This window comes from Lithobates pipiens, unplaced genomic scaffold (assembly GCF_037356315.1).
Source record: "Lithobates pipiens isolate NorthernLeopardFrog02 unplaced genomic scaffold, aLitPip1_a1.2 Scaffold_25, whole genome shotgun sequence".
Classification (NCBI taxonomy): domain Eukaryota; kingdom Metazoa; phylum Chordata; class Amphibia; order Anura; family Ranidae; genus Lithobates; species Lithobates pipiens.
Window position 1 is genome coordinate 225,191,687 of NW_027507787.1, and position 27,143 is coordinate 225,218,829.

Consider the following 27,143-nt stretch of genomic DNA (forward strand, 5'->3'; position numbering starts at 1 on the left):
TGGGCCTACACTCTCAGTTGCGAAGCTTTGGGCCAGCCAGCCCCAAGGCGCAAGACCATGCGACACAGACCCCGGGCCAGGAGGGCCCTGGGGTTGGGATCACGGACCCCAGGAAACAAACCCAGAAAAATGGAGTTGGTACCCTAAATACCCTCTCCCAGAATGCACAGCTGGGAAACCACACCCACTGAACCAGTTCCAAGCAAGAGGCAGTATTCAATGCATCCAGTCTGCTGCTGTTCCATACCCACTGATGGTGACAGTGACACCTACGGCCAGGTGGGAATCAATGCAACCCAACTGGACTGGTAAAGAAACCAGAACTTTTAGAGAAATTATTCTGAGCCAGACTACGGCCTCAGACAATTAAATTGAAAAAAAAAAAACAGTAGCGTCTGCTCATCAGGAGCAGGGAGCTACATATATAAATATATTGCTATGTAAATCCAAAACTAGAATAGAGGCACTCATGGTTCTTGCAGAGGAGGTAGATCAGAGCAGCAGCATTTTTTTGTCAACGTTTCAAAGAAGCTCAGTCCACCTTTTCTCGATGCGCACATCACGGATCGGAAGGATTGCTCTGTGATTGGCCCTTCTGTTCACATGACGGCCATGTCAAATCACAGCCGTCATGTGATGTAAACAAACAGCCGGTTGCTAGGCAATCGGCTCTCCTCTCCTCACACGGAGGTCTTCGCTGAGGAGAGCGGATCGCTGCAGCAGGCTGGTGATAAGGGAGTATGAGCTGTTATTTACATCTTTTTTACTCACTGATCACCAGTCTAGTATAAAACATACATGTCCCCAAAACACACATGTCCACATATAATAAAAACACATGTCCCTGACATATGTCCCACTAAAATCACATGTCCCAATGATTATCTGCACACATATGTCCGTGATCCCCTGCGCACATCTGTAAATGTTCATTTGCGCAAAATATGTCTGTGATCACACAAACCAATTATTATACGCTTAACGGAATTATTTATACCAAAAACAAATACATTTTGGCTTACATTTATGACAAAATTTTATTTTATTTTATTTCTTTTAAAATAGGAAGAAGAAAATATTGTTTTTTTTTCAAAATGTATGCTCTTTTTCCGCTTATATCGTAAAAAATAAAAAATGGAATCATGAATAAATACCATCAAAATAAAGCTCTATTTGCAACAAACAAAATGATAAAAATGTAATTTGGGTACAGCGTAGCATGACCGCACAATTGTCATTGAAAGTGCAAGAGCGCTGAAAGCTGAAAATTGGCCTAGGAAGCAAGGGGGCGAAAGTGCCCTGTATTGTAGTGGTTAAATAAAAAAACTGGAGGGGGGTGGCCACATGCCAGTGCTGTTTGGGATTAAAGTGGAAGTAAGCCCTCCTATTGTTTTCAGCCAAGGAAGCTGCCATCTTGGCATCTATTTAATCTTTAACTGCCATGATGCTGCACATGTGATCGGTTATGACACCAGCCATTGGATGGTTTGACAGTTTGGTTGAGAGCTCAACCAATGTGACAGTTACATTCCCAGCACATGCCGGAAATGTAAGACCCCTTTCATAACACAGCACGGCTGTGTTAGGGGTAAAGTGGTGCTAGATTTAGCAGGGATTTTCGGCTGCCAGTGGGCCACTTTTAACCCCCGCTAGCAGCCGAAGAAAGGGTTAAATGCGACCGAAAGCGTTGCTTCTGAAGCAGCATTGCCTATTCATTTCAATGGGTGGGGCGGTGGATGAGAGGTGTATACACTGCTCCTAAACTGCTCCAAAGATACTGCTTGCAGGACTTTTGCCCCATACACACGATCAGACTTTCCGCCAACAAAACCGTTGATTTTTGTTCGAAGGTTGCTGGCTCAAACTTGTCTTGCAGACACACAGTCACACAAATGTTGGCCAAACATTTCCGAACGTGGGTACGTGGTGACGTACAAGACTTACGATGAGCCGAGAAAAAGGAGGTTCAATAGCCAGTTGTGGCTCCTTATGGTTGATTCTGAGCATGTGTGAACTTTTGTGCGACGGACTTGTGTACACAAGTTCAGAATTTCCGGCAACAAAGTTTTGTTGGCAGAAAATTAGAGAACTCGCTAGCCAACATTTGTTGGCAGGCAGTCTGACAGCAAATGTTCGATGGAGCATACACACGGTCGGACTTTGCAACAACAAACTCACATCCAACATTCCCCATTGAAAAATCCGACCGTGTGTAGGTGCCATTTTTCCAACATCCTGCAAGCGTACCGCCCCAGTGTGAAAGCACTTGGCTTTCACACTGGGGCTGCAGGGGAGGCGTTTTTTCAGGCGCTGTTTTCAGCCCTTTAGCGTCTGAAAAACGCCTCCGGTGTGAAAGGGGTCTGATTGTTTTTTGAAGCTGTTAAATAGATGGGTTTACTTCCCCTTTAAGCCCTCTCAATCCATTCTAACAAATCAAGCTTTTTATAAAAAATGCCTAGAGTGCTATCCAAAATGTAATTGCTTTAAGACAATGTCCATATCTCAGAATGCTGTACACAAAGCATATGTCCGTATAGTAAAATCTAATTTTTGTATTTTTTTCCTTATAAACTACAGGGATTACATTTAAAAATACTAACAAGTGCAGCAATTAAGAAATCCAAGGATTGTACCGAATTTCCATTTTCACGTTATAGATTTAATGCGCTACCAGGACCCGTAGGACAACCAGGAGTGGCATTCGGTAAGTTTGTAGAATAAAGCAATATATCTTAGTCGAGATCTGTAGCTGCTGCCATGCTTATTCCATGAGGCCTGCAGGTAAGGGAGAGCAGTGTAAGGCCTCCCACAGCCCTCATTTAAAGCCCATTTGTAGGCTGGGCCTAGGGCTGGGGTACACTATCTTGGAGAAATCATACACATAGTGTAGAAAATGGTATAGTTTCTTGGATATTGTAATATAATTAACAGAAGTAAATGCAATTAGTTGTTTCAGGCACTGGTGTCCAAGTAGCACACTTTGGCCATACCTCCCAACTTTTTGAGACAAGGGACACCTATTAGCAAAAGTATGTAGGCATAGGACACACCCCCTGCCACATCCCTTTAAAGGAGAACTATACAAAAAAAAAGATTAGTTTGTAGTGCACCCCCTCAGGAGCTGCAAGTAGAATGGGATCCCCCACCCTGTACAGCCAGGTCATACATTCGGCTTCTATGGACACCGTATGAATGACTCGGGAGCACGCCCAAAAGGTGATCCCCTTCGGAGAGCTCTTATCCTAGGGGTTATCTAATGTGAGGAGGAGCAGCAAGAGCCACTGGGGGGCCCCAGAAGAGGAGGTTCGAGCTGCACAGTGGAGCTAAGTATGACATGTTTGTTATTTTAAAAAAAAGCTTTAGTATCACTTTAAGGGTAATAAACTAGGGTTCGGAAGTCATGGCATGACCAATTGACTTCAAACACATTTCAGGGACAACTATTCCTATATACAGCTCCTCTTCTTCCTCCAGCACACTCTAGCTTGCAGAACCCAGCTATGTCACCCTGTAGTAATTTTGTAGCAAACGCCCATTACAGACAGGGACTCACAACCCCTATACTTGAGAGCAACATCTTTACAGCACTTCCTCTCTGTGGTCACTGATCTCAGCACCACCTCTTCAGGCACTGCCAACCCACCTGGCTGCAGCTGCCCCTTTCACTAGCCCTTCAGGCTAACTTCTCCCCAGACTGACACTCATCAACCCACTCGGCTGACTTAGGAGATCTCCCGGATGTGCTAACCTGCTCCCGCTGTCCTTTACTTGCTCCCGTGCCTCCAGGAATGGTGTCCTGCATGTGTTGTGAGGGATCCTTCCAGTCCAATGTCCACTCCCCCTAGGGGGCACCAACAGCCCATTCAGCACTCCATCTCCATCTTCCACCCGACTGTCCCTGCCGGCTTGACTTATACCTATGTATGAGGTGAGCTGCCCCTTTCCAACCCCTTTTTGCTGGGGATTGGCCAGGGTCCTCATAAATATGCATGGCAGCCCCTCCTCACTCCCACTCTCCAGTTCTGGAAGTTTCCACCAACTGCCGGACCAGGGGGAAGTGCTAGAGAGGAAGTGCTGGAGAGAGCTGCAAGATCAACAATCAAACGAACAGTCCAGTTTCCTTGACCCAGATTCACAACCCCGGGCCTGGCTCTCAGCAAAGCCAATTTACCTAAGCTATTCAAACTAGCACACTAGCTTGATCAGTGTTTCTCAACTCCAGTCCTCAAGGCGACCCAACAGGTCATGTTTTCAGGATTCCCCTCAGATGAAATGGCTGTGGTAATTACTAATGCCGCGTACACACGATCAAACAATCGGGTGGAAAAGTCCGGCAAACTCAAGTCCGCCGGACATTCCCCCCGTGTGTAGCCTCCGGTGGACTTTTTTTACCCGAAAGTACGGCGGACTTAGAAAGTATTTTTGCACTCCAATCTTCCCGCTGGACTCGCATTTCGGCGGACAATTCAGCCGTTGGTATGCCAGTCCGTCGTACTTTTGAAATGAGCGGACTTTTCCCGCGCAGAGAAAAGATCGCTCATTTTGAGCGCGTCTCCAGGTAGACGGGGCCAGCGAAGGAGGCGTCGCTGGCCCTGTCACCTGGTATGGACTTAAAGGGGAACCCCAACGCCGAAAAAATCGGCGTGGGGGTCCCCCCCAGGTCCACATCAGACCCTTGTCCTACCCGGCTGGCCAGGAAAGGGGGGGACGAGCGAGCGCCCATACCAGGTGGCGGGGCCAGCGAAGCCTCCTTCGCTGGCCCCGTCTACCTGGAGACGTGCTCAAAATGAGCGGACTTTCCTCCGAGTGTGTGGGCGAGTTCGTTCATTTCAAAAGTACGGCGGATAGTCCGGCAGACTTAGTACGCCGTATTAGTCCGCTGAAAAAGTGCCGTGTGTGGGCAAGTAGCCCGTTCGGAAAGTCCGGCGGGAAGTCGGCCGGATAGTCCGCTACGTGTGTACGCGGCATAAGGCAGTGAAACTGATAAAATCACCTGTTCAAAATAATGAAAAGCCAGAAAACATGTTGGGGCGCCTTGAGGACTGGAGTTGAGAAACACTGAGCTAGATTGTTCTACAAGTTAAAACCACTACTATTTCTTTGTACTGACTTTTGACATTTACAAATGCAGCAATTTAGAAATTGGATGAAATGTTTAACACTGGGAAACATTCTTTGAAAGATAAATAGCGCATTTTTATATACAATTATTAAGATCAGACCAAAATGAGGGATAAAGGAGGAGGAAAGAGGGACAGAGGGACATTGTTCCAAATCAGGGACAGTCCCTCAATTAGTAATGGGAAAGTGCTGCAGGTATAGTATATTCAGTAAAGCACAATATCCCAACAGCAGAGTACTGACAGTGGCATAATATCGCAACAGCAGAGTACTGACAGTGGCATAATATCGCAACAGCAGAGTACTGACAGTGGCACAATATCGCAACAGCAGAGTACTGACAGTGGCACAATATCGCAACAGCAGAGTACTGACAGTGGCACAGTATTGCAACAGCAGAGTACCCAGCAATGGCTCAGTGTAGAAACGGTATTTCATGAGTAATGGCACAGTATTACAATTAGGCCATGTTTCGGGCTTAGCTTGATTACTGCCTACTGCAAGCCAAGTCAAACACAGGATAACAGAGGCACGTGTGGGCACGAATCAGAAAAGCTGACAACCTCTGAGGAATTCTCCTTAGTTCTGCTGTAATTATTTATATGGTTGCCAAAAGTCAGTACCAGAACATGCATGCTTATTCACAAGCACACACAGCCTTGATTCTATGCATTGGTCCAAGAGCTGTACTGTGTGCATGTGCAGATCTTTGAGCACAGCCATCTACTTGATCTTCCTTATAAATAGGCTGGCAATGCACCAGACTGGACTAGATGTTGCACAGCAAAAATATGTTTAGGGAGGGGTGTATAGGGCTGCCAACATCCTAATAAACATAGAAAAATGTGCATAATGCCGCGTACACACGACTGGACTTTCCGACAGACTAGGCCCAACAGTCTTCCCGACGGACTTTCAGCTGAGTTTCGACGTACTTTACGGACAACAGACTTGGTCACACACGAACAGACTAAGTTTTGAAAGTCCGTTGATTTTGAACGTGTTGACGTAAACGGGACTAAACAAGGAAGTGCAATAGCCAGTAGCCAATAGCTTCCCTTGCGTTGTATTTTGTCCGATGGACCAGCACACAGATGAACGGTTTTCCCGATTTTAGTTCATTGGAATTGAGTCCTTCGGATAAATTTGAAACATGTTCTATTTCTAGGTCCGTCAGATTTTTTTTTCTGAAAAATGATCAGACTAGCCCTCACACAATCGGATTGTCCGATGGACTAATCCCTTTGGACCTAGTCTGCCGGAAAGTCCAGTCGTGTGCACTCAGCATTAAATGCAGTAGATTAATCCCCTTGGACTTTAACTAGTAGCTGACCGCCGGCCGTCAAATGACGGCCAGGCGGCGCAGCTATTGTGGCGGGAGGCCGTCATATGACGGCCTCCCGTTTAAACAGGGATGCGCGCGATCGTGCGCGCGCATCCCTGTTTCTTCGGTGGCGGCGTGTCACAGAGACACCGCTCGCCACTGAAGGGGGTGAACAGCCATTCGTTATGGCTGTTTACCACGTGATCGGCCGTGATGAAGTCACGGCCGATCACAGATGGTCACACCCCGAACGTGCACGGCGCATGCGCGCGATCGCGAGCGCGCTGCGCGTGCACGCCGGTGGCGGCGTGTTCCCCGGGAGCACTGCTCGTCACCGACGCTGGTAAACAGCCATTGGCCGGCTGTTTACCCACATGATCGGCTGTGATCCTTTCACAGCCGATCACTAAAATGTAAACAAACCGCGGTAACGGGATGTTACCGGGTTCTCCTCCTCACACACCGATCGTGTGTGAGGAGGAGATTGCGGTAACATCTCGTTACCGCATACAGTGTACACCAAACATACTGATTCCCCCCCCAATAAAGAGGACCTGTCACCACCCCTCATAGTACCTGTCAATCACAGTCCATCAGAGTACCTGTCACAGTCCATCAGAGTATTTGAGTACCTGTCCCAGCCCATCAGAGTACCCGAGTACCTGTCCCAGCCCATCAGAGTACCCGAGTACCTGTCCCAGCCCATCAGAGTACCCGAATACCTGTCACAGCCCATCAGAGTACCCGAGTACCTGTCCCAGCCCATCAGAGTACCCGAGTACCTGTCCCAGCCCATCAGAGTACCCAAGTACCTGTCACAGCCCATCAGAGTACCTGAGTACCTGTCCCAGCCCATCTGAGTACTCGAGTACCTGTCCCAGCCCATCTGAGTACCCGAGTACCTGTCCCAGCCCATCAGAGTACCCGAGTACCTGTCCCAGCCCATCAGAGTACCCGAGTACCTGTCACAGTTCATCTGAGTACCCGAGTACCTGTCCCAGCCCATCAGAGTACCCGAGTACCTGTCCCGGCCCATCAGAGTACCCGAGTACCTGTCACGGCACATCAGAGTACCCGAGTACCTGTCACGGCACATCAGAGTACCCGAGTACCTGTCACGGCCCATCAGGGTACCCGAGTACCTGTCATGGCCCATCAGGGTACCCGAGTACCTGTCACGGCCCATAAGGGTACCCGAGTACCTGTCACAGTCCATCAGGGTAACCGAGTACCTGTCACAGTCCATTAGAGTACCGAGTACCTGTCACAGTCCATTAGAGTACAGAGTACCTGTCACAGTCCATTAGAGTACCGAGTACCTGTCACAGCCCATCTGAGTACCCGAGTACCTGTTCCAGTCCATCTGTGTACCAGAGTACCTGTCACAGTCCATCTGAGTACCCGAGTACCTGTCACAGTTCATCTGAGTACCCGAGTACCTGTCACAGTCCATATGAGTACATGTCACCGCCCTTCAGAGTACCCAAATACCAGTCACCAAACCATCAGAGTACCTGTCACCAGGCCATCAGAGTACCTGAGTACTTGTCACCAGGCCATCAGAGTACCCGAGTACCTGTCACAAGGCCATCAGAGTACCCGAGTACCTGTCACCAGGCCATCAGAGTACCCGAGTACCTGTCACCAGGCCATCAGAGTACTCGAGTACCTGTCACCAGGCCATCAGAGTACCCGAGTACCTGTCACCAGGCCATCAGAGTACCCAAGTACCTGTTCCAGTCCATCTGAGTACCTGAGTACCTGTCACAGTTCATCTGAGTACCCGAGTACCTGTCACAGTCCATATGAGTACCTGTCACCGCCCTTCAGAGTACCCAAATACCAGTCACCAAACCATCAGAGTACCTGTCACCAGGCCATCAGAGTACCTGAGTACTTGTCACCAGGCCATCAGAGTACCTGAGTACTTGTCACCAGGCCATCAGAGTACCTGAGTACCTGTCACCAGGGCATCAGAGTACCCGAGTACCTGTCACCAGGCCATCAGAGTACCCGAGTACCTGTCACCAGGCCATCAGAGTACTCGAGTACCTGTCACCAGGCCATCAGAGTACCCGAGTACCTGTCACCAGGCCATCAGAGTACCCGAGTACCTGTCACCAGGCCATCAGAGTACCCGAGTACCTGTCACCAGGCCATCAGAGTACCCGAGTACCTATCTCCAGCCCATCAGAGTACCCGTTGGGGTGTTTACTTTCCAAAATGGGGTCATTTTGTGGGTAATTTCACTGTCCTGGTGGTCCAGGACCTTCAAAAGTGTGATGGGTAGGAATGAAATGAGATGTGTCATTTATGCTCCTAGAACGCCTGAACGTACTACTTCAATGTTCGGCCTCTCTATGTGGCCAGGCTGTGTAAAAGTCCTACACATGTGGTATCGCCATACTCGGGAGGAGTAGCAGAATGTATTTTGGGGTGTAATTTTTGCTATATACATGTTATGTGTTAGAAATATCTTATAAATTGACAATTTTGTGTAAAAAAAAATGCGTTTTAATTTTTTTCCACATATTCCAAAAACGTCTGGAAAAAAATGAACCGTTCAAAAGACTCATTATGCCTCACAGATTATATGTTGGGGTGTTTGCTTTCCAAAATGGGGTAATTTTATGGGAAATTCCATTGTGCTGGTACTCCAGGGCCTTCAAAATTGTAATAGGTGGTTGAGAAATGAGATGCGTAATTTTTTCTCATAGAACGTCTGAAGGTACTACATCAATGTTAGTGCTCTGTATGTGGCCAGGCTGTGTAAAAGTCTCACACACGTGGTATCGCCATACTCGGGAAGAGTAGCAGAATGTATTTTGGGGTGTAATTTTTGCTATATACATGCTATGTGTTAGAAATATCTTATAAATTGACAATTTTGTGTAAAAAAAAATGCGTTTTAATTTTTTTCCACATATTCCAAAAACTTCTGGAAAAAAATTAACCATTCAAAAGATTTATTATGCCTCACAGATTATACGTTGGGGTGTTTGCTTTCCAAAATGGGGTCATTTTATGGGAAATTCTATTGTCCTGGTACTCCAGGGACTTCAAAAGTGTAATAGGTGGTTGAGAAATGAGATGTGTCATTTTTGCTCGTAGAACGTCTGAAGGTACTACATCAATGTTGGTGCTCTGTATGTGGCCAGGCTGTGTAAAAGTCTCACGCATGTGGTATCGCCGTGCTCGGGAAGAGTAGCAGAATGTATTTTGGGGTGTAATTTGTTGTATGCATATACTGTGTGTGAGAAATAACCTGATAATATGACAATTTAGTAAAAAAAAAAAATAAATCTTCATTTTGCAAAGAATTGTGGGAAAAAATGACAACTTAAAAAAACTCACCATGCTACTTACTTAATACCTTCGGATGTCTACTTTGTAAAAAGGGGTCATTTGGGGGGTATTTGTACTTTCCTGACTAGTTAGAGTCTCAAGAAATTAGGTACACCTGATGTACTGAAGGCCTGATCAGAAGTGATCAATTTTCAGTGATTGGCACCATAGATTGTAGACTCTATAACTTTCACAAAGACCAAATAATATATACTAATGTGGGTTATTTTTACCAAAGATATGTAGCAGTATAAATTTTGGCCAAAATTTATGAAGAAAAATTACTAATTAGCAAAAATTTATGACAGAAACGAAGAAAAAGGCATTTTTTTCACAAAATTTACGTTTTATTTTATTTATAGCACAAAAAAATAAAAAACCCACTAGTGATTAAATACCACTAAAAGAAAGCTCTATTTGTGTGGAAAAAGGGACGCAAGTTTCATATGGATACAGTGTTGGATGACTGAGTAATTGTCATTCAAAGTGTGAGAGCGCTGAAAGCTGAAAATTGGTCTGGTCAGGAAGGGGGTGTAACTGCACTGTATTGAGGTGGTTAAAGGCAGAACATTGTAGTAAACACCCGGATGTGGAAAACATTCACCAGCTCAGCATGGGTGGAGCTTACCCGCCGGGTGGTGCATGTGATGACCCCTCAGGGAGCGCACAATGGGACACCCGGTGGGAAACACAGACCCAACAGCCAATAGAAAAAACACCAAGGAACCATAACACACAACTAGTGGAGACTCATAGAACAATGACAAAACTAAGAAGCCTATATGGACTGACCACAGCATGACTGGCAGCATATGGGGATACTTGTATCTACTGGGTTTGATTTTATTATAGAATTCCAATGTCTATATTCACTTAGTAAATTCATGTGCATATATTGTTTTTATCATTGTAGGGTTATGATTGCCCGCTCATTTATGCTTTGTATTAATAAAAGTGGTGTGATTGCCTTTTAAATATAGTTTACTGTTTGCTACAATGTTCTGCCTTTCAAGTCCAAGGGGATTTATCTAGTGAATTTTATGCACATTTTTCTATAGATATTGCACACGCACCATTTTTGCATGCTTACACCACAACACACGATAGTGTGTTATTGTGTGTTGCGGTGCACTGCAAAGAGCACTGGGGTGCCATTAAGAATGAATGCCACTGCAATGTATATACGCATGTAACCATTGCCTTATGTTATGGCTTATGGGCTCTTAAAGTGGATGTAAACACAATTCATGAAATTTGAGCTGGGCACATATATCTGCAGTGTTTTCTTATCTCTCTTCAAAGCACTATGTCCCGTAGATGTCTCCTGCTCCGTTCTTCTGTTATCAGCCTGATAACTTCTGATAAGTTTTCCATCAACTGAGATAAAAGCAGCCGGGGTTTTGTGTTGGGGAGGATGCTATAAATAGATTAGCAGAGTACTGAACCATTCAATAAACAGCTCTGAAACTACCTACTAAGAGAGGGGGTTGTGTGCCTTTTCTCCAATCAGCTGTCTTGGCTGTATGCCCAGGCCTCACTGCAGTGCTGACCAGGAAGAGAAAATCTCCTAACACGATCTGAACTTTCTAAAGACTATAGAAAGATGAAGACAGCAGATATATATGTAAAACTTATGTAGGGAGATTTGTTTCATCCCTGTGTATCACCTGAGGCTGTTAACTTCACTGAGTATATGTGAAGGTTTACATTAGATATGTGCAATTTGTTTGGTTCCAAATTAGTTTTTTTGACAAATTTGTTAATTAACCTAAATATCTGAAATAATGGAAACCCGTTTAACAAATTTTTCCAAATGCTCATAAATTCAAATATTCAACTATTCCAAAAACATATACATTCGTAAATTTGAAAAGCCCAAAAAAACTGAAAATGTTAAAATTTGAATTAATAACTAACTAATAATAACTTAACTATTAACTTATAGGTATTTGAATTTCCTTTCAAATTTAGTGAAATACAAATTTATCCAAAGTTACGATTGATCCAAAATAATGCATGCTGTATCTAAATGAATGGATGAATGGAATGTAACGAATTAATAATAATAATAATAAATAACAATAAAAATAATAATAAAAATGTTATTATTATTTATTATAAATGTGTTCTGTTCCATTTGTTTAAATGCTGCATTTGTTATTTCCGATAATTCGTAACTTTGGATAAATTTGTATTTGTTACGTTCACAGCCAAATTTGAAAGAAAATTCCAATACCTAAAATGTAATAGTTATTATTAGTTAGTTATTCTTTAAAATTTTGTGATTTTCTTTCTTACTTTCGAATTTACGAATTTTCGAATTTAAGAATTTCGACCATAACGAATGACCTAAAAAACTAAAAGAATAATAAAAAAAACAAATGAAACGAAAACGCACACATTTTTAGGCAGTGCACATGTCTAGTTTACATGTGCTTTGATTGAAATAGTAATGTCTGAAGGAAATCTACAGTAAGACCAGAAGGCAGTGTTAAATTAAAGTGATTGTAAAGGATCGTGTTTTTTTTTTCTTAAAGCGGAGCTTCCGCTCATTGGAACCCTCCGGCGCCACAATTGGCACCTTTCAAGGGGAAGGGGGGTGCAAGTACCTGTACAGTACAGGTATAGATATCTGCAGAAACTACGCCCCTTTCCGCAGAATCTACGCCCCTTTCTGAAGGTCCCCCGCTGTCTGCTGGGAAACACACGGATCCCAGAGGCAGCGGGTCCATCCTTATTGCGCAGCACGACTCGCGCATGCGCAGTAGGGAACTGGGAAATGAAGCTGCAAGGCTCCACTTCCTGATTCCCATACCCAAGATGGTGGCGGCAGCACCCGAGAGAGGATCGAGAGATTGGCTTTGGGTACCGACATCGCGGGCACGCTGGGCGGGTAAGTGTCATTATTTTAAAAGTCAGAAGCTGCAGTATCTGTAGCTGCTGGCTTTAAAAAAAAAATGGCGGACTCCCGCTTTAATAACAAACATGTCATACTTACCTCCACTGAGCAGCTCGTTTTGCATCCTCTTCTGGGGTCCCTCGGCGGCTCTCGTGGCTCCTCCCCGCATCACATAACCCCCTAGGACAGTGATGGCGGACCTTGGCACCCCAGATGTTTTGGAACTACATTTCCCATGATGCCCAACTGCTCTGCAGAGTGCATGAGCATCATGGGAAATGTAGTTCCAAAACATCTGGGGTGCCAAGGTTTGTCCTCACTGCCCCAGGAGAAGCTCTCTCCCAAGGGGGTTACTTTGCAGGTGCGTTCCCGAGTCCAGCATTTGCGTCCACAGACGCGAATGCTGGACTCGGCCCCGCCCCCCAGTGTCTTTGGATTTGATTGACAGCAGCGGGAGCCAATGGCTGCGCTGCTATCAATCTATCCAATCAAGAGTCGGGACCCTGTGGAGAGAGGGACAGTGCGTCCTCGCTGAAGAGATGAAGGGGCTCAGGTAAGTAAAATGGTGGTGGCTGGGGGGCCGGTGACTGCTAGGTGTTTTTTCACCTTAATGCATAGGATGCATTAAGGTAAAAAAACACAAAGGCTTTCAACGCCTTTAATACAAAATGTTTCCAGGTGTCCCAGTTGAACACACTAGCCAGGGGGAAAAAAAACCCTAAAGGAATAAAGGGAAAAAAGGTTACTATGTGCAACCAAATCAGTTCAGAGGTTATGTAGTGTAGTCCTCCATAGGAACTAGCCAAACACCCCCCCGGTTCGGTTCACATCCAGAAAATGCAAACAGGAAAAAAACAATTTTTGAACACGCGAACATCGCTAAAGTCTATGGGACACGAACGTGAAAAATCAAAAGTGCTAATTTTAAAGGCTAATATGCAAGTTACTGTCCTAAAAAGTGTTTGGGGACCTGGCTCCTGCCCCAGGGGACGTGTATCAATGCAAAAAAAGTTTTAAAAACTTCAATTTTTTTCAAGAGCAGTGATTTTATTAATACTTAAAGTGAAACAATAAAAGTGAAATATTCCTTTACATTTTGTACCTGGGGGGTGTCTGTAGTATGCCTGTAAAGTGGCGCACGTTTCCCGTGTTTAGAAAAGTCCCTGCATAAAATGTAATTTCTAAAGTAATAAAAGTCATTTAAAAGTACTTGCAGCTATAATGAATTGTGGGGTCTTGGCAATACAGATGAAAGTCATTGAAAAAAAACGGCATGGGGATTCCTCCCAGTCCATTACCAGGCCCTTTGGGTCTGGTATGAATATTAAAGAAAACCCTGGACCAAAATGAAAAAAAAATGTGCGTGGCGGTCCCCCCAAATTCCATTACTTGGCCCTTCAGGTCTGGTATGGATATTCAGTGGAACCCCTCACCAAATTTAAAAAAAAAAGGCGTAGGGGTCCCTCTCAAAATCCATACCAGACCCATCAGGTCTAGTACGGATTTTAAGGGGAACCCTGTGCCAAAATTTTTTAAAAAAATGGCGTGGGGTTTCCCCAAAAATCCATACCAGACCCTTATCCAAGCATACAAAAAAAAAGAGCGGGGACGAGAGAGCGCCCCCCTCCTGAACCGTACCAGGCCACATGCCCTCAACATTGTGAGGGTGCTTTGAGGTAGCCCCCTCAAAGCACCTTGTCCCCGTGTTGATAGGGAGAAGGGCCTCATCCCCATAACTCTTGCCCGGTGGTTGTGGGGGTCTGCGGGCGGGGGGCTCCCAGATCCTGGCCCCCCTGTGTGAAATGGTACATTGTACTCCTACCATTTCACCCAAAAAAAGTGACAAAAAACACACACACAGTCCTTTAATAAAAACAAAGCAAAAAAAAATTCCAGTGATGTAATCCTTCTACGATCCATGAACGACACAGCTTCCTCCATAGGAGCCGACCAGCAGAATGACGCACGACTCAGATGACAGTTCTTAAATAACCGAGGACGGGGCCACCCATGATGTGTGGACAGGTGACTCCGCCCCCTCTGACTCAACGGGGGTTTGTCGTGACATGTACGGGTGACTCTGCCCCCTCTGACGCAACGGGGGTTTGTGGTGACATGTATGGGTGACTCCGCCCCCTCTGACGCAACGGGGGTTTGTCATGACATGTACGGGTGACGATGCCCCCTCTGACGCAACAGGGGTTTGTCATGACATGTACGGGTGACCCCGCCCCCTCTGGCGCAAATGGGGTTTCTCATGACACGTAAGAGACTTTTAAAGGGTGTTCTGCGTCTTTCGAATTTGCCCAAATTGCCCAACACCCCAAATTGTTCGCTATTCGGCGAATAGCCAATGTTCGAGTCAAACAGACAGCTCATCCCTAGTCCTCCACCTCCAACATGTAGTTCCCCAATAATACACATATAGCTGCATACAATCTTCTCATCAACCTGTTTTTATTTATTTTTTTCAGATTTGATGCCTGAACTAGGTAGTAGAGCAAAACCCATACCCACATCGGGGATAGTAGAAGAGAAAGAAAAGGAGAAGGTTCGGACATATTTTCCTGAGACCTGGCTATGGGAACTTATAGCAGTAGGGTGAGTCCCAGCTCGTACATCCAGTATAAAAAAAAGAGGAGATCATTTAAAGTGGAAATGCAGCCAACACATGTTTTGTCCAATGAAAAAGAAGGGTTAGATCGTCTGTCGGGTGCTTTGTGTGTCCTTATTTGGAGGACTCACTCTCGTTTTCTGTAATGGTGAAATGTTACGGTTTTCACAAGTTTTTTTCCTCAATCTCAGACCACTTCCATATTTTGGGGCACTGTTGCCTGTTTGGAGACAAAAAAAAAGCAGCTAGAAATGTTTATTAACAACATTGCTCAGCCACTGAAACACTAAAATAAAAAGAAACATTGATTATTTTTGTATCTTTCTGTTTCTTCATCTGCAGATCAAAGAGAAGATCAAATGTCCCTCTGTTTAAATTGACCCTTATTACCCCTTAATTTACTCTAATCAGCCTTAATTATTTCCCTACTCTCCTCCATTTAATTATTATTTTCCTGCTTTTTTATTTCACATCTATTTTATAAACGATAAACAATTAAAATCTTTTTTTTTTTTTTGTTAGTGAATATTTTTGCACATATATATTAACATATATTTACAAATTTTACATTGAAAAAGCACAAAATTAAAAACAAAAATCAATTTATTTCACTTGTAAATAACTTTTCAATGCTTTGTACCATTGCTGACAGCTGAAGGCAAAACAAGACAGTTGCGGTAGGTATCGGTAATTGGTATTGGAGAGTACTAAAAAAAAAAAAAAAAAATGTATCGGTATTCGTACTCATTGTAGAAAAAAAAAGGGTATCGGTGCATCCCTAATGACAACCCTACTGGAGCAGCTCTGTGACATCAGCCTGCTATAAGCTGACCTTGGGTCACAGGCGAGCATAAGTAAGTGCACCCTGTGCAAAAAATAAAAAGATAAAAGCTTTGGCCTACTTCTCTTTTCAACTCTACAACACAAATGTAATATATTGAAACTTACCAGTCCTTGAATTTGGTGGTTCCATTTGTTTTCTTCTTTCTGGCTAAAAACATTTTCTTCAAGTCCACAAAGTACCTATTGACCTTGACAGAATTCAAGTGTCATTGTAACTTCCTGCTCACCGATCGTTTATCTCAAACAAAGTTACAAGCCTTCCCAGTTCACTTCTGTGAACTGCAGAACACCTCTCCCTATGTAATAGAGATGATGAGAGCAGGACTGTCATGTTCTCCAGATCAGGAGAGGAGCATAGGGTGACAAAATTGTTCCTCTAAGTGGAGAATCAGCTGAAAATAAACAAAAAAAAAACCCAAACAAACAAATGCAGCCACCACAAGGACTGATAATCGGCAATTTATTACATTTTTGGTTTTGGGTTTATCTCTATATTGGTGCTCATTTTAACCCATTAAGTAATTATTATTTGTTTTTTACAATAGGCTACAAAAGTATTCACACCCCTTGATATTTTTCACATTTTGTCATGTTACAACCAAAAAGGTAAATGTATTTTATTGGGATTTTATGTGATAGACCAACACAAAGGGGGTTATTTACAAAAGGCAAATCCACTTTGCACTGCAATTGCACTTGAAAGTGCACTTGGAAATGCAGTCACTCTAAATCTAAGGGGTAGATCTGAAATGAGGGGAAGCTCTGCTGATTTTATCATCCAATCATGTGCAAGCTAAAATGCTGTTTTTTATTTTCCTCACATGTCCCCCTCGGATCTACAGCGACTGCACTTCCAAGTGCACTTGCAGTGCAAAGTGGATTTTCCTTTAGTAAATAACCCCCAAAGTGGCACATAATTGTGAAGTGGAAGGAAAATGATAAATGGTTTTCAATTTTTTTTACAATTAAATATGTGAAAAGTGTGGTGTGCATTTGTATAGCATCCTCCGGAGTCAGTACTTTGTAGAACCGCCTTTCACTGCAATTACAGCTGCAAGTCTTTATGGGGTTGTCTCTACCAGCTTTGCACATCTAGAGAGGGACATTTTTGTCCATTCTCCTATGCAAAATATCTCAAGCTCTGTCAGATTGGATGGAGAGTGTCTGTGAACAGCAATTTTCATGTCTTGCCACATATTCTCAATGGGATTTAGGTCTGGACAGTGACTGGGCCATGAACATGCTTTGATCTAAACCATTCCATTGTAGCTCTGGCTGTATGTTTTGGGTCGTTGTCCTGCTGGAAAGTGAACCTCCGCCCCAGTCTTAAGTCTTTTGCAGACTCAAACAGGTCTTCTTCTAAGATTGTCCTGTATTTGGCTCCATCCATCTTCCCATCAGCTCTGACCAGCTTCCCTGTCCCCACTGAAGAAAAGCATCCCCACAACATATGATGTGTTCAGGTTGATGTGCAGTGTTAGTTTTCTGCCACACATAGCGTCTTTTATGCCAAAAAGTCAAATTTTGGTCTCATCTGACCAGAGCACCTTCTTCCACATGTTTGCTGTGTCCTCCACATGGCTTCTTACAAACTGCAAACAGGACTTCTTATGGTTTTCTTTCAACAATGTCTTTCTTCTTGTCACCCTTCCATAAAGACCAGATTTGTGGAGAGCACGACTGATAGTTGTCCTGTGGACAGATTCTCCCACCTGAGCTGTGGATCTCCGCAGATCCTCCAGAGTTACCATGGACCACCTGGTTGCTTCTCTGATGAATGGTCTCATTGACTGGCCGGTCAGTTTAGGTGGACGGCCATGTCTTGGTAGGTTTGCAGTTGTGCCATACTCTTTCCATTTTCAGAAGATGGATTGAACAGAGCTCTGTGAGATGTTCAAAGCTTGAGATATTTTTTTTATAACCAAACCCTGCTTTATACTTTATCCCTGACCTGTCTGGTGTGTTCCTTGGCCTTCATAATGCTGTTTGTTGTGGGGATGAGGCCCTTTTCCCCATCAACATGGGGACAAGGTGCTTTGGGGGGCTACCTACCCTCTCCATGTTGAGGGCATGTGGCCTGGTATGATTCGGGGCGGCGCTCTCTCATCCCCCTCTCTTTATCTGTGGCCTGCCAGGTTGCATGCTCGGATAAGGGTCTGTTATGGATTTTTGGAGGGACCCTCATGCCATTTTTTTTGGGGCGGAGGGTTCCCCTTAAAATACAAACCAGACCCGAAGGGCCTGGTAATGGACTGGGGGGGTCCCATGATTTCTTTTATCTGTATTGCCAGGACTTTTAAATTACTTTTTTTCCTTTAGAAATGTCACTTTGTGCAGGGACTGTTCTAAACACTGGAAACATGCGCCCCTTTACAGGCATACTATAGACACCCCCCAAGTACGAAATTCATACTTGGGGGGACAATTGTCCCTACCCCTGTACATTGCACACTCACATCAGTCCCTACCCTCAAGGAGCCCACAATCTAAGGTCCCCATTCATATACTAGGGCCAATTTTTGGACAGAAGCCAATTAACCTACCTGCATGTCTTTGGATTGTGGGAGGAAACCGGAGTACCCGGAGGAAACCCACGCAGGCACAGGGAGAACATGCAAACTCCAGGCAGGTAGATTCGTGGTTGGGATTTGAACCAGTGACCCTTCTTACTGCTAGGTGAGAGTGCTAATCACTACACCACTGTGCTGCCATGAGATAAAACATGATAAAATGTGGAACATTTCAAGGGGTATGAATACTTTTTCAAGGCACTGTGTACCATTTGTTAAACTTGCTTATGATAAATGAAAGACCCAAAAAGGTGGATTTTGGTTGCCATGTGGGGTAGCTCCATATTTCTTCATGTTTACAGTTGCTATGCCTAAATTCTGTTTGGGAGGTTACAGAGATAAGAAATAGGGTAAGAAAACTGGATAAAAAGGTGTTCTTGTCAACCATTTACTTTATTTTCTTCATTCTCCCCATGAATGAACGATAAAAACAAATCAGCTACTGTAATCAACTGCTTCACTTTTTATCCAACTTGGTTTGTTTTATTTGTATGACAATTTATTCTTGTTTGTTCTCTGTCTTGTCTTTTCTAGGGACTCTGGCAGTGCTGACCTCCATCAAAAGGCTCCAGACACCATCACAGACTGGAATGCCGGGGCCGTATGTTTGGGTCAGAGTGGATTTGGCCTGTCTCCTGCTACCTCTCTTCGGGTCTTCCAGCCGTTCTTTGTGGATCTCACCCTCCCGTATTCTGTAGTGAGAGGAGAATCTTTCCTCCTTAAAGCTTCTGTGTTTAACTACCTGAAACAGTGCATTAAGGTACTGAACAAATCATCTGAATATTCTTTATCCGCTCATTTGCACATTGTTGCCTTTGATGCATGATAATAATATTAAACGATAAATGATGCATAATGATGTGCTTTCCGTGTTCCTCTTAGAGTTTTTGGTTACTTCTGTACTTTTGTACTCTTTGCTGTTTTTTTTTTTTTTTATTATTTAACCACTTCAGCCCCGAACCATTTTGCTGGCCAAAGACCAGACCACTTTTTGCGATTCGGAACTGCGTCGCTTTAACTGGCAATTGCGCGGTCATGCGACGTGGCTCCCACAAAAAAATTGATGTCCTTTTTTTCTCACAAATAGAGCTTTCTTTTGGTGGTATTTGATCACCTCTGCGGTTTTTATGTTTTGCGCTATAAACAAAAATAGAGCGCCATTTTGTAAAAAAAAAGCATTATTTTTTACTTTTTGTTATAATAAATATCCCCCAAAAATATATAAAAAAACATTTTTTTCCCTCAGTTTAGGCCGATACGTATTCTTCTACATATTTTTGGTAAAAAAAATCGAAATAAGCGATTATTGATTGGTTTGCGCAAAAGTTATAGCGTTTACAAAATAGAGGATAGTTTATGGTATTTTTATTAATATTTTTTTTTTTTACTAGTAATGGAGGTGAGCAGCGTTTTTTATTGTGACTGCGACATTATGGCAGACACATCGGACATTTTTGACACATTTTTGGGACCATTGTCATTTATACAGCAATCAATGCTATACAAATGCAGTGATTCCTGTGTAAATGACACTGGCAGTGAAGGGGTTAACCAGTGGGTGGCAGTGTAGGGGTTAAGTGTTCCTAGGGGTGTGTTACTAACTGTTGGGGGCTGGGCTTTCATTTAGTGAACACTGATCTCTGCTCCAATCACATGAAGCAAAGATCAGAGTCCCTTGTTGCTAGGCAGAACGGAGAGATGCTGTTTACAACGGCATCTCTCCGTTCAGCCGCCCCGTGAGATGATCGCAGGTATGCCCGCGGCGATCGAGTCTGCGGGACCCACGACTGGACTCACGTACATCGGCGTGCGCTGGTCGGGAACTGGTTAATAAAACATTTGAACAAGGAATATTCTTTAGCCAATCAAGCACAAACTAACTGTATATAGACCCTACTTGATTGCAGCCCAATCCATTAAATTTATTGGGCAGCCATGTAAGGTCTATGGGTGCATTCCATCATCACGGCCTAGGCAGCCTGGAGCCAAACGTGTCTAAATGTGCCTACCAGTGGCGGCTAGTGGTTATTTTTTTGGGGGGGGGTGAGTCAGTCTGGTATCCCACCCTCCCAGGTTGGTCGACCGGTCTCTGCACTCACCCTATCTAGGTCGCAAGCTTCCTCCAGTCGCAGGGCAGCAGCTTCACTCTGCATCTCCTCCTTTCTTGGCTTCACAGGGGCACGGCTTCCCCTGCGCCTCCTCCTCCTCCTCGGCGGCCAATAAGATCACTTCTCCTCTCGGGCCAAATGGGCCTGAGGACCCACTTCCCGAGCCAGGATTGGCCGGGAGGAGAATCAGGAAGACAATGGGGAATAATAATTCGCTATTGTCACACAACTGGGTGGGCACTACGCCCCGAGTCCATACTTTTTTGAAGTAAAGCTTCTAAAAAATAAAACTCCCCATTGGATTCCATGCGTCCACTGCCTTGCATGTAAATTAGGGGCCGGGCGCATGGATTAGGGGGGCGGCGCCCCTGCGCCCCATATGGACGGGCCGCTGCTGGTGTCTACTGCTTCTAGCTTTGCAGAATAAACATGAATTGATCCAAACTTGCTTATGCCCAGGCCATTAGACATCCTCTGATTCCTATGGCTAGCTTTAAGGCTTGTGTAGACAGACTTCAGGCTCAACAGTATATCAAATGCAGTGTGTCTTCAGGAACTTCCAAGAGGCTTTGAGTTGCTTTGGTGTGCCTTTCAGTTGCTTACATTTTTTTCCAATTTGCATTGTGGTGAATTGCGTTTTCATTCACGTTGACTTGTATATCATAGAAAAGCAGCTTGAACACGATGAAAAGTCCATCGACATGACCCCTAAAGGGGGGGAACTCCAGTTTTTTTTTTTTTTTTTATTCCCTCAAAGTCAACTAGATACACTTCAAAACTATCTGCACATTCTTGCTAGCTTATGTCCTATAGATTTTGATACAGACACTGTCAGTGACCTTTCTAAAGCCTGTAAATGAGAATGTATGCCTTTACTCTATTCATATATCAATCTGGTGGATGTGGCTTAATGTGACTTTTAGTTTAAGACCTTCGACCTTAAAGCGGGAGTCCACCGGGACTCCGCGTTTTTTTTTTTTTTTTAAAAGCCAGCAGCTACAAATACTGCAGCTGCTGACTTTTAAATAGTGACACTTACCTGTCCAGCGTGCCCGCGATGTCGGCACCCGAAGCCGATCGCTCGCTCGGCTGCCGGGTCCCGCCGCCATCTTGGGTATGGGAATCAGGAAATGGAGCCTTTCGGCTTCATTTCCCGGTTCCCTACTGCGCATGCGCGAGCCGCGCGGCGCAATCCGGACGGTCCCCGCTGCCTCTGGGAGCTGTGTGTTTCCCAGCAGGCAGTGGGGCACTTGCTGAAGGGGGCGGGCGCTTGCGGAACGGGGCGTAACGTACGCCCCGTTCCGCAGAGAGCTAGCCCGGAAATGGATTATCCAGGTAACTGCACCCCCTCCCCCCTGAAAGGTGCCGATTGTGGCGCCGGAGAGGGGGGGGATTCCGATGAGCGGAGGTCCATTTTAGGGTGGACCTCCGCTTTAAATCCAACATTTCATATTCCTGACATGTGTCTGCTGTACCATGTACTTGTATTATAAAAATAAAAAAAAGTATGTTGTTCTCTTTGTATTGCTTCCTTTGTGTGAAATCCCCGGAGTTCCTGCCAGCCCCCCTGGCTGCCTATTAATAACTGACCGCACTAGGCATGAGAACACAGCTGCTGTTTTTCCTCCCCCCAGCTCTTATGCAGCTGAAAACAGAAATAAGTGTGAAAAAGGAGGAAAAGATGTTTATAGGGTATTTGTTTTTGTTTTTTTAGATCTATACACAAACATTTTGTCTTTAATTCCTATTTGAAACTGAATTGGTTGCTTTTGCAAGGTGAGGGTTTACATCTACTTTAACTAACCTTGTTTTGACAGATTATAGTCACTCTGGGGCCCACTGAGGAGTTGGAGCACATACCTTGTGCAGGCTGTATCTACAGCAGCTGCCTGTGTGCCGACGAGAGCAAAACCTTCTACTGGAAACTGAAAGCCACCAAACTGGGTGAGAAGGGATCTTTAAACACGATATTAGACATTTATTGTTTTGCTGGTATTGTTGACAACTGGTCAACATGTTCATTAGCAAATCATTAGTATAATGATACTTTAATCATTATATCAAGTTACTATTTCCTTTTTTTATTTTTCACCTTTATCTGCTCGCGCATTCTTCCTCCTGAGCATAAAACACGTTCTGACGGATTTCTTTTTTTTTTCTAAAGTGAAAACTTTTAGGATGCCCACGGGATACAACTAGTTGTTTCTTTTCATTTTAGAGTAAATCTTTACTGTCTAGATTTATTTAATGATGACTTCATCTTTTTCCAGGAGAAGTTAATATCACAGTACAGACTGAGGCCGTGAACACTAAAAAGCTGTGCCAGAATGAGATCCCATTTGTTCCCAAACAAGGAGCCAGGGATACCATTGTGAAACCCTTACTTGTACAGGTCAGTGCAGAAGAACAGATCTAGATCACAGGAATATGAGAAGGATGGCCTAGTTTAGATTTTTGAAAGAAATCATACTCGCATTTGGAAGCAAACATTTAAATTTGAAAGATAGCACGTAGCCATTTGAAGGTAAAACTATCAAGCTTTATGGATTATCATGGGCCTACATAGTGTGTGGGTATTCTGCATTTTCTCTGTGTGTGCTCTGACTGCATATGTCTCTCTCTGGGGGAGATTGACAGGAATGCGGTGACCCCCCCCCCCCACAGGGGGAGGTGGAGGGGAATGCGGTGATCCCCCCTAGATGGATGGAAATGTGGTTATTCCCCCCCTCCCCCTGCGGGAGACAGACGAAAATGCGGTGATCTCCCCCAGGGGGAGATGGACGGAAATGCGGCGATCCCCCCAGGGGGAGATGGATGGAAATATGACCATCCCCCCAGGGGGAGATGGATGGGAATGTGGTGATTCCCTCCCCCAGGGGGAGACGGATGGGAATGCGGTGACCCCCCCGATGGACAGGAATGCGATTATTCCCCCCTCTCCCCCTGCGGGAGACAGATGAGAATTCGGTGATCCCCCCAGGGGGAGATGGACGGGAATTGGGTGATGTATTTACGAATATTCGAATTTATGAATATTCAGAAAAAAACATTAAATGGGTTTTCGTTAAATTGGATGTTTGCGAATTAACGAATTTGTCAAAATTTGTTAAAAAATTTTTTGTAACAAAACGATTGCACATGTCTAGTCTTTGATAATCTCCTGCAGCATGCACACAATCTCTTGGCCATCTCTTCTAATGTGTCTGCAATCTCTGATCACCTCCTATATAATGTTCAGTCTCCGACCATCTCTTGTATCATGCCTCTAGTCTTTGACTATATCATGTTGTGCGTCTGCTGGTTCTGTTAATGAATATATACTGAATTGTATGTGTGGCCGCACATACAGTATCAAGAAAGCTCTAGAGGTTATGGACTCCAATGAGAGCACATGTATGGGGATGGAGCAGCGATGCTTGATTCCCACTCCTGTAACATTGCTAAGGAGAACAGGGAAAGAGGAGGTAGCAAAGGGCAGTATAATGATGGAAAAGAGAAGAGAGATATAAATGTTTTGTAGGAGAAGTTATTTTTGAGGATGTAAAAATAAGTTCTCCGCAGGATGTGGAAACCTTGCAAAAAGATCTGAACAAATTAATGGGGTGGGCAACTACATGGCAAATGAGATTCAATGTAGAAAAATGTAAAATAATGCATTTTGGTGGCAAAAATATGAATGCAATCTATACACTGGGGAGAGAACCTCTGGGGGAATCTAGGATGGAAAAGGACCTGGGGGTCCTAGTAGATGATGGGCTCATTAATGGCATGCAATGCCAAGCTGCTGCTAAAAAAGCAAACAGAATATTGGCATTCAAAAAGGGATTCATTCCAGAGATAAAATGATAATTCTCCCGCTCTACAATACTCTGGTCCGGCCGCACCTGGAGTAGGCTGTCCAGTTCTGGGCACCAGTCCTCAGGAAGGATGAAATGGAGCGAGTACAAAGAAGGGCAACAAAGCTAATAAAGGGTCTGGAGGATATTAGTTATGAGGAAAGGTTGCGAGCACTGAACTTATTCTCTCTGGAGAAGAGACGCTTGAGAGAGAATATGATTTCAATTTACAAATACTGTACTGGTGATTAGGGTTGAGCCTGATGTTCGAACATCGCATGTTTGCCTGTTTGGCAAATAGCAAACAATTTTGGGTGTTCGTGGCAAATTCAAGGCTTATATGCTTGGTATTGTCATAAAAAGTGTTCGGGGACCCGGGTCCTGCCCCAGGGGACATGTATAAATGGAAAAAAACGTTTTAAAAACGGTTGTTTTTTTGGGAGCAGTGATCTTAATAATGCTTAAAGTGAAACAATAAAAGTGAAATATTCCTTTAAATTTCGTACTTGGGGGGTGTCTATAGTATGCCTGTAAAGGGGCGCATGTTTCCAGTGTTTAGAACAGTCCCTGCACAAAGTGACATTTCTAAAGGAAAAAAAAGTAATTTAAAAGTCCTGGCAATACAGATAAAAGAAATCATGGGACGCCCCAGTCCATTACCAGGCCCTTCAGGTCTGGTATGTATTTTAAGGGGAACCCTGCACGAAAATAAAAAAAAATGACATGGGGTCCCTCCGAAAATCCATAACAGACCCTTATCCGAGCATGCAACCTGGCAGGCCACAGGAAAAGAGGGGGGATGAGAGAGCGTTGCCCCGAATCATACCAGGCCACATGCCCTCAACATGGAGAGGGTAGGTAGCCCCCCAAAGCACCTTGTCCCCATGTTGATGGGGACAAGGGCCTCATCCCCACAACCCTTATCCACTGGTTGTGGGGGTCTGTGGGCGGGGTCTTATCGGAATCTGGAAGCCCCACGATCCCAGCCTCCCAACTATACTCCATGTCTCCATGATTTATTCTGTTGAGAAATCACTTTGAAAAACTCTACGCTAGCATTTATAGTCACGGCCATCTTGAGGAAGGGCAGATGATTTATGTAACATTTGGTGTCTACTGGGAAAAAACCATGCCACTATAAACTAGACATGTGCACACTGAAATATTTTGTTTTGGAATTTTCGTCCGAAAAATATATTTATTTAGTTGCTCACAAAATTTGTTTATTTTGTTTCATTTAAAATTGCATCCGTCTGAAAATCCAAATGGATTAAGGTTGTTTCTGTCAATTGAAGGCTTATGGTGTCTGTCAAATGTTCTAAGAAGATTCGAAGATGCAGCTAAACTGTACGATGCCGCAATCGTACATTTCCGGTCTAATGCTCCGCCCACAAGCTATAGTAGAATTCTAATGTTGTTTGACTAGTAATAATTATATATATTAATTATTATTACTAGTCAACTAACATTAGAATTCTTCTATAGTCTATGGGCGGAGCATTTGACCATAAATGTCCACTGGCAGCGACTGCTTCGTCAAATCTTCATGTTGAATCTTTTCTCTCTATGACGAATAATCTTGGACTAATAGAGTTAGGTTAGGCACATTGAACCGCAGGTTTGATAGACACAGATCGCTATTGTTAGTGTCATGTTGAATCTTCTATCTATATCAAACTGTGGGTTGCAACGAAACAAAAAGAAAACATTTTTTATATCGGATCTTTCAGATTTCGGATTCTGTGCGTTCGTTATCGTTTGTTAAAATCCCCGAAATTCGGACAATAATGCATTCAGATGAAAACGAATGCACATGTCTATTATAAACTATGCAAAAGGGGCGGCTGTTCTGTGCCTATATTAATCCTTATGTAGCGCCCTCCTCTAGTTGGGCTGCTAGGCTCAATTTCGTTTTTAGTTTCACTGTAGTGAGTGGATCAGTGATCTATTGGTTTTTCTTGGTCTTCTACTGCACTTAGTTTTTGAGGAACATTGTTTTTCTCCAATTGTTCTTCCAGAGATTGCGTTGCTCTCAAGGTAGCTGCCACTAATGCGGCATACGTATACTTCCTGGACGTTATAGACTTTTAGTTGTGTTATCGGTGTGTTTCGGTTCCCTCTCGTGCGCCATTCTATTTTAGTCTTATTGGTTTTGTCTGTCCACGGTTTCCTAAACTGAGAGTTTGTTCCCAGGAACCCTTTATCATATCCTCTGGTCCTGTCCCAAATTGGTCCCTTTTTGGACAGATGTATTTAATCTCATATCAGAAATCTCGCACATTGTTACCCTACCAAACCCTGCTCTAGCTTTATTCACCATTGGCATTGAGCATTACCCTTACAGGCTAAGATGCATAGTAACGCACATTTGCCTAGCGGCAAGATTAACAGTGACCCGAAATTGGAAATCCCTCGCCCTGATTTCCTGTGCTGACCTTGTAAGAACCACTCACCTACATGGGATGTATGAATGTATGTATGCC

The 27,143-nt window shown here is 44.1% G+C and overlaps 1 protein-coding gene across 1 annotated transcript in view; it reads left to right on the forward strand.

Moving 5' to 3' along the window:
* LOC143930924 (alpha-2-macroglobulin-like) overlaps nt 1-27,143 on the forward strand; it is a 143,004-nt gene that overhangs the window by 54,037 nt on the left and 61,824 nt on the right. The window contains exons 17-21 of the mRNA XM_077455615.1: nt 2,578-2,704; nt 15,164-15,290; nt 19,251-19,476; nt 22,642-22,768; nt 23,095-23,216. Of these exons, the coding sequence (XP_077311741.1) occupies nt 2,578-2,704; nt 15,164-15,290; nt 19,251-19,476; nt 22,642-22,768; nt 23,095-23,216 (729 nt within the window). The remainder of the gene's footprint in view (nt 1-2,577; nt 2,705-15,163; nt 15,291-19,250; nt 19,477-22,641; nt 22,769-23,094; nt 23,217-27,143) is intronic.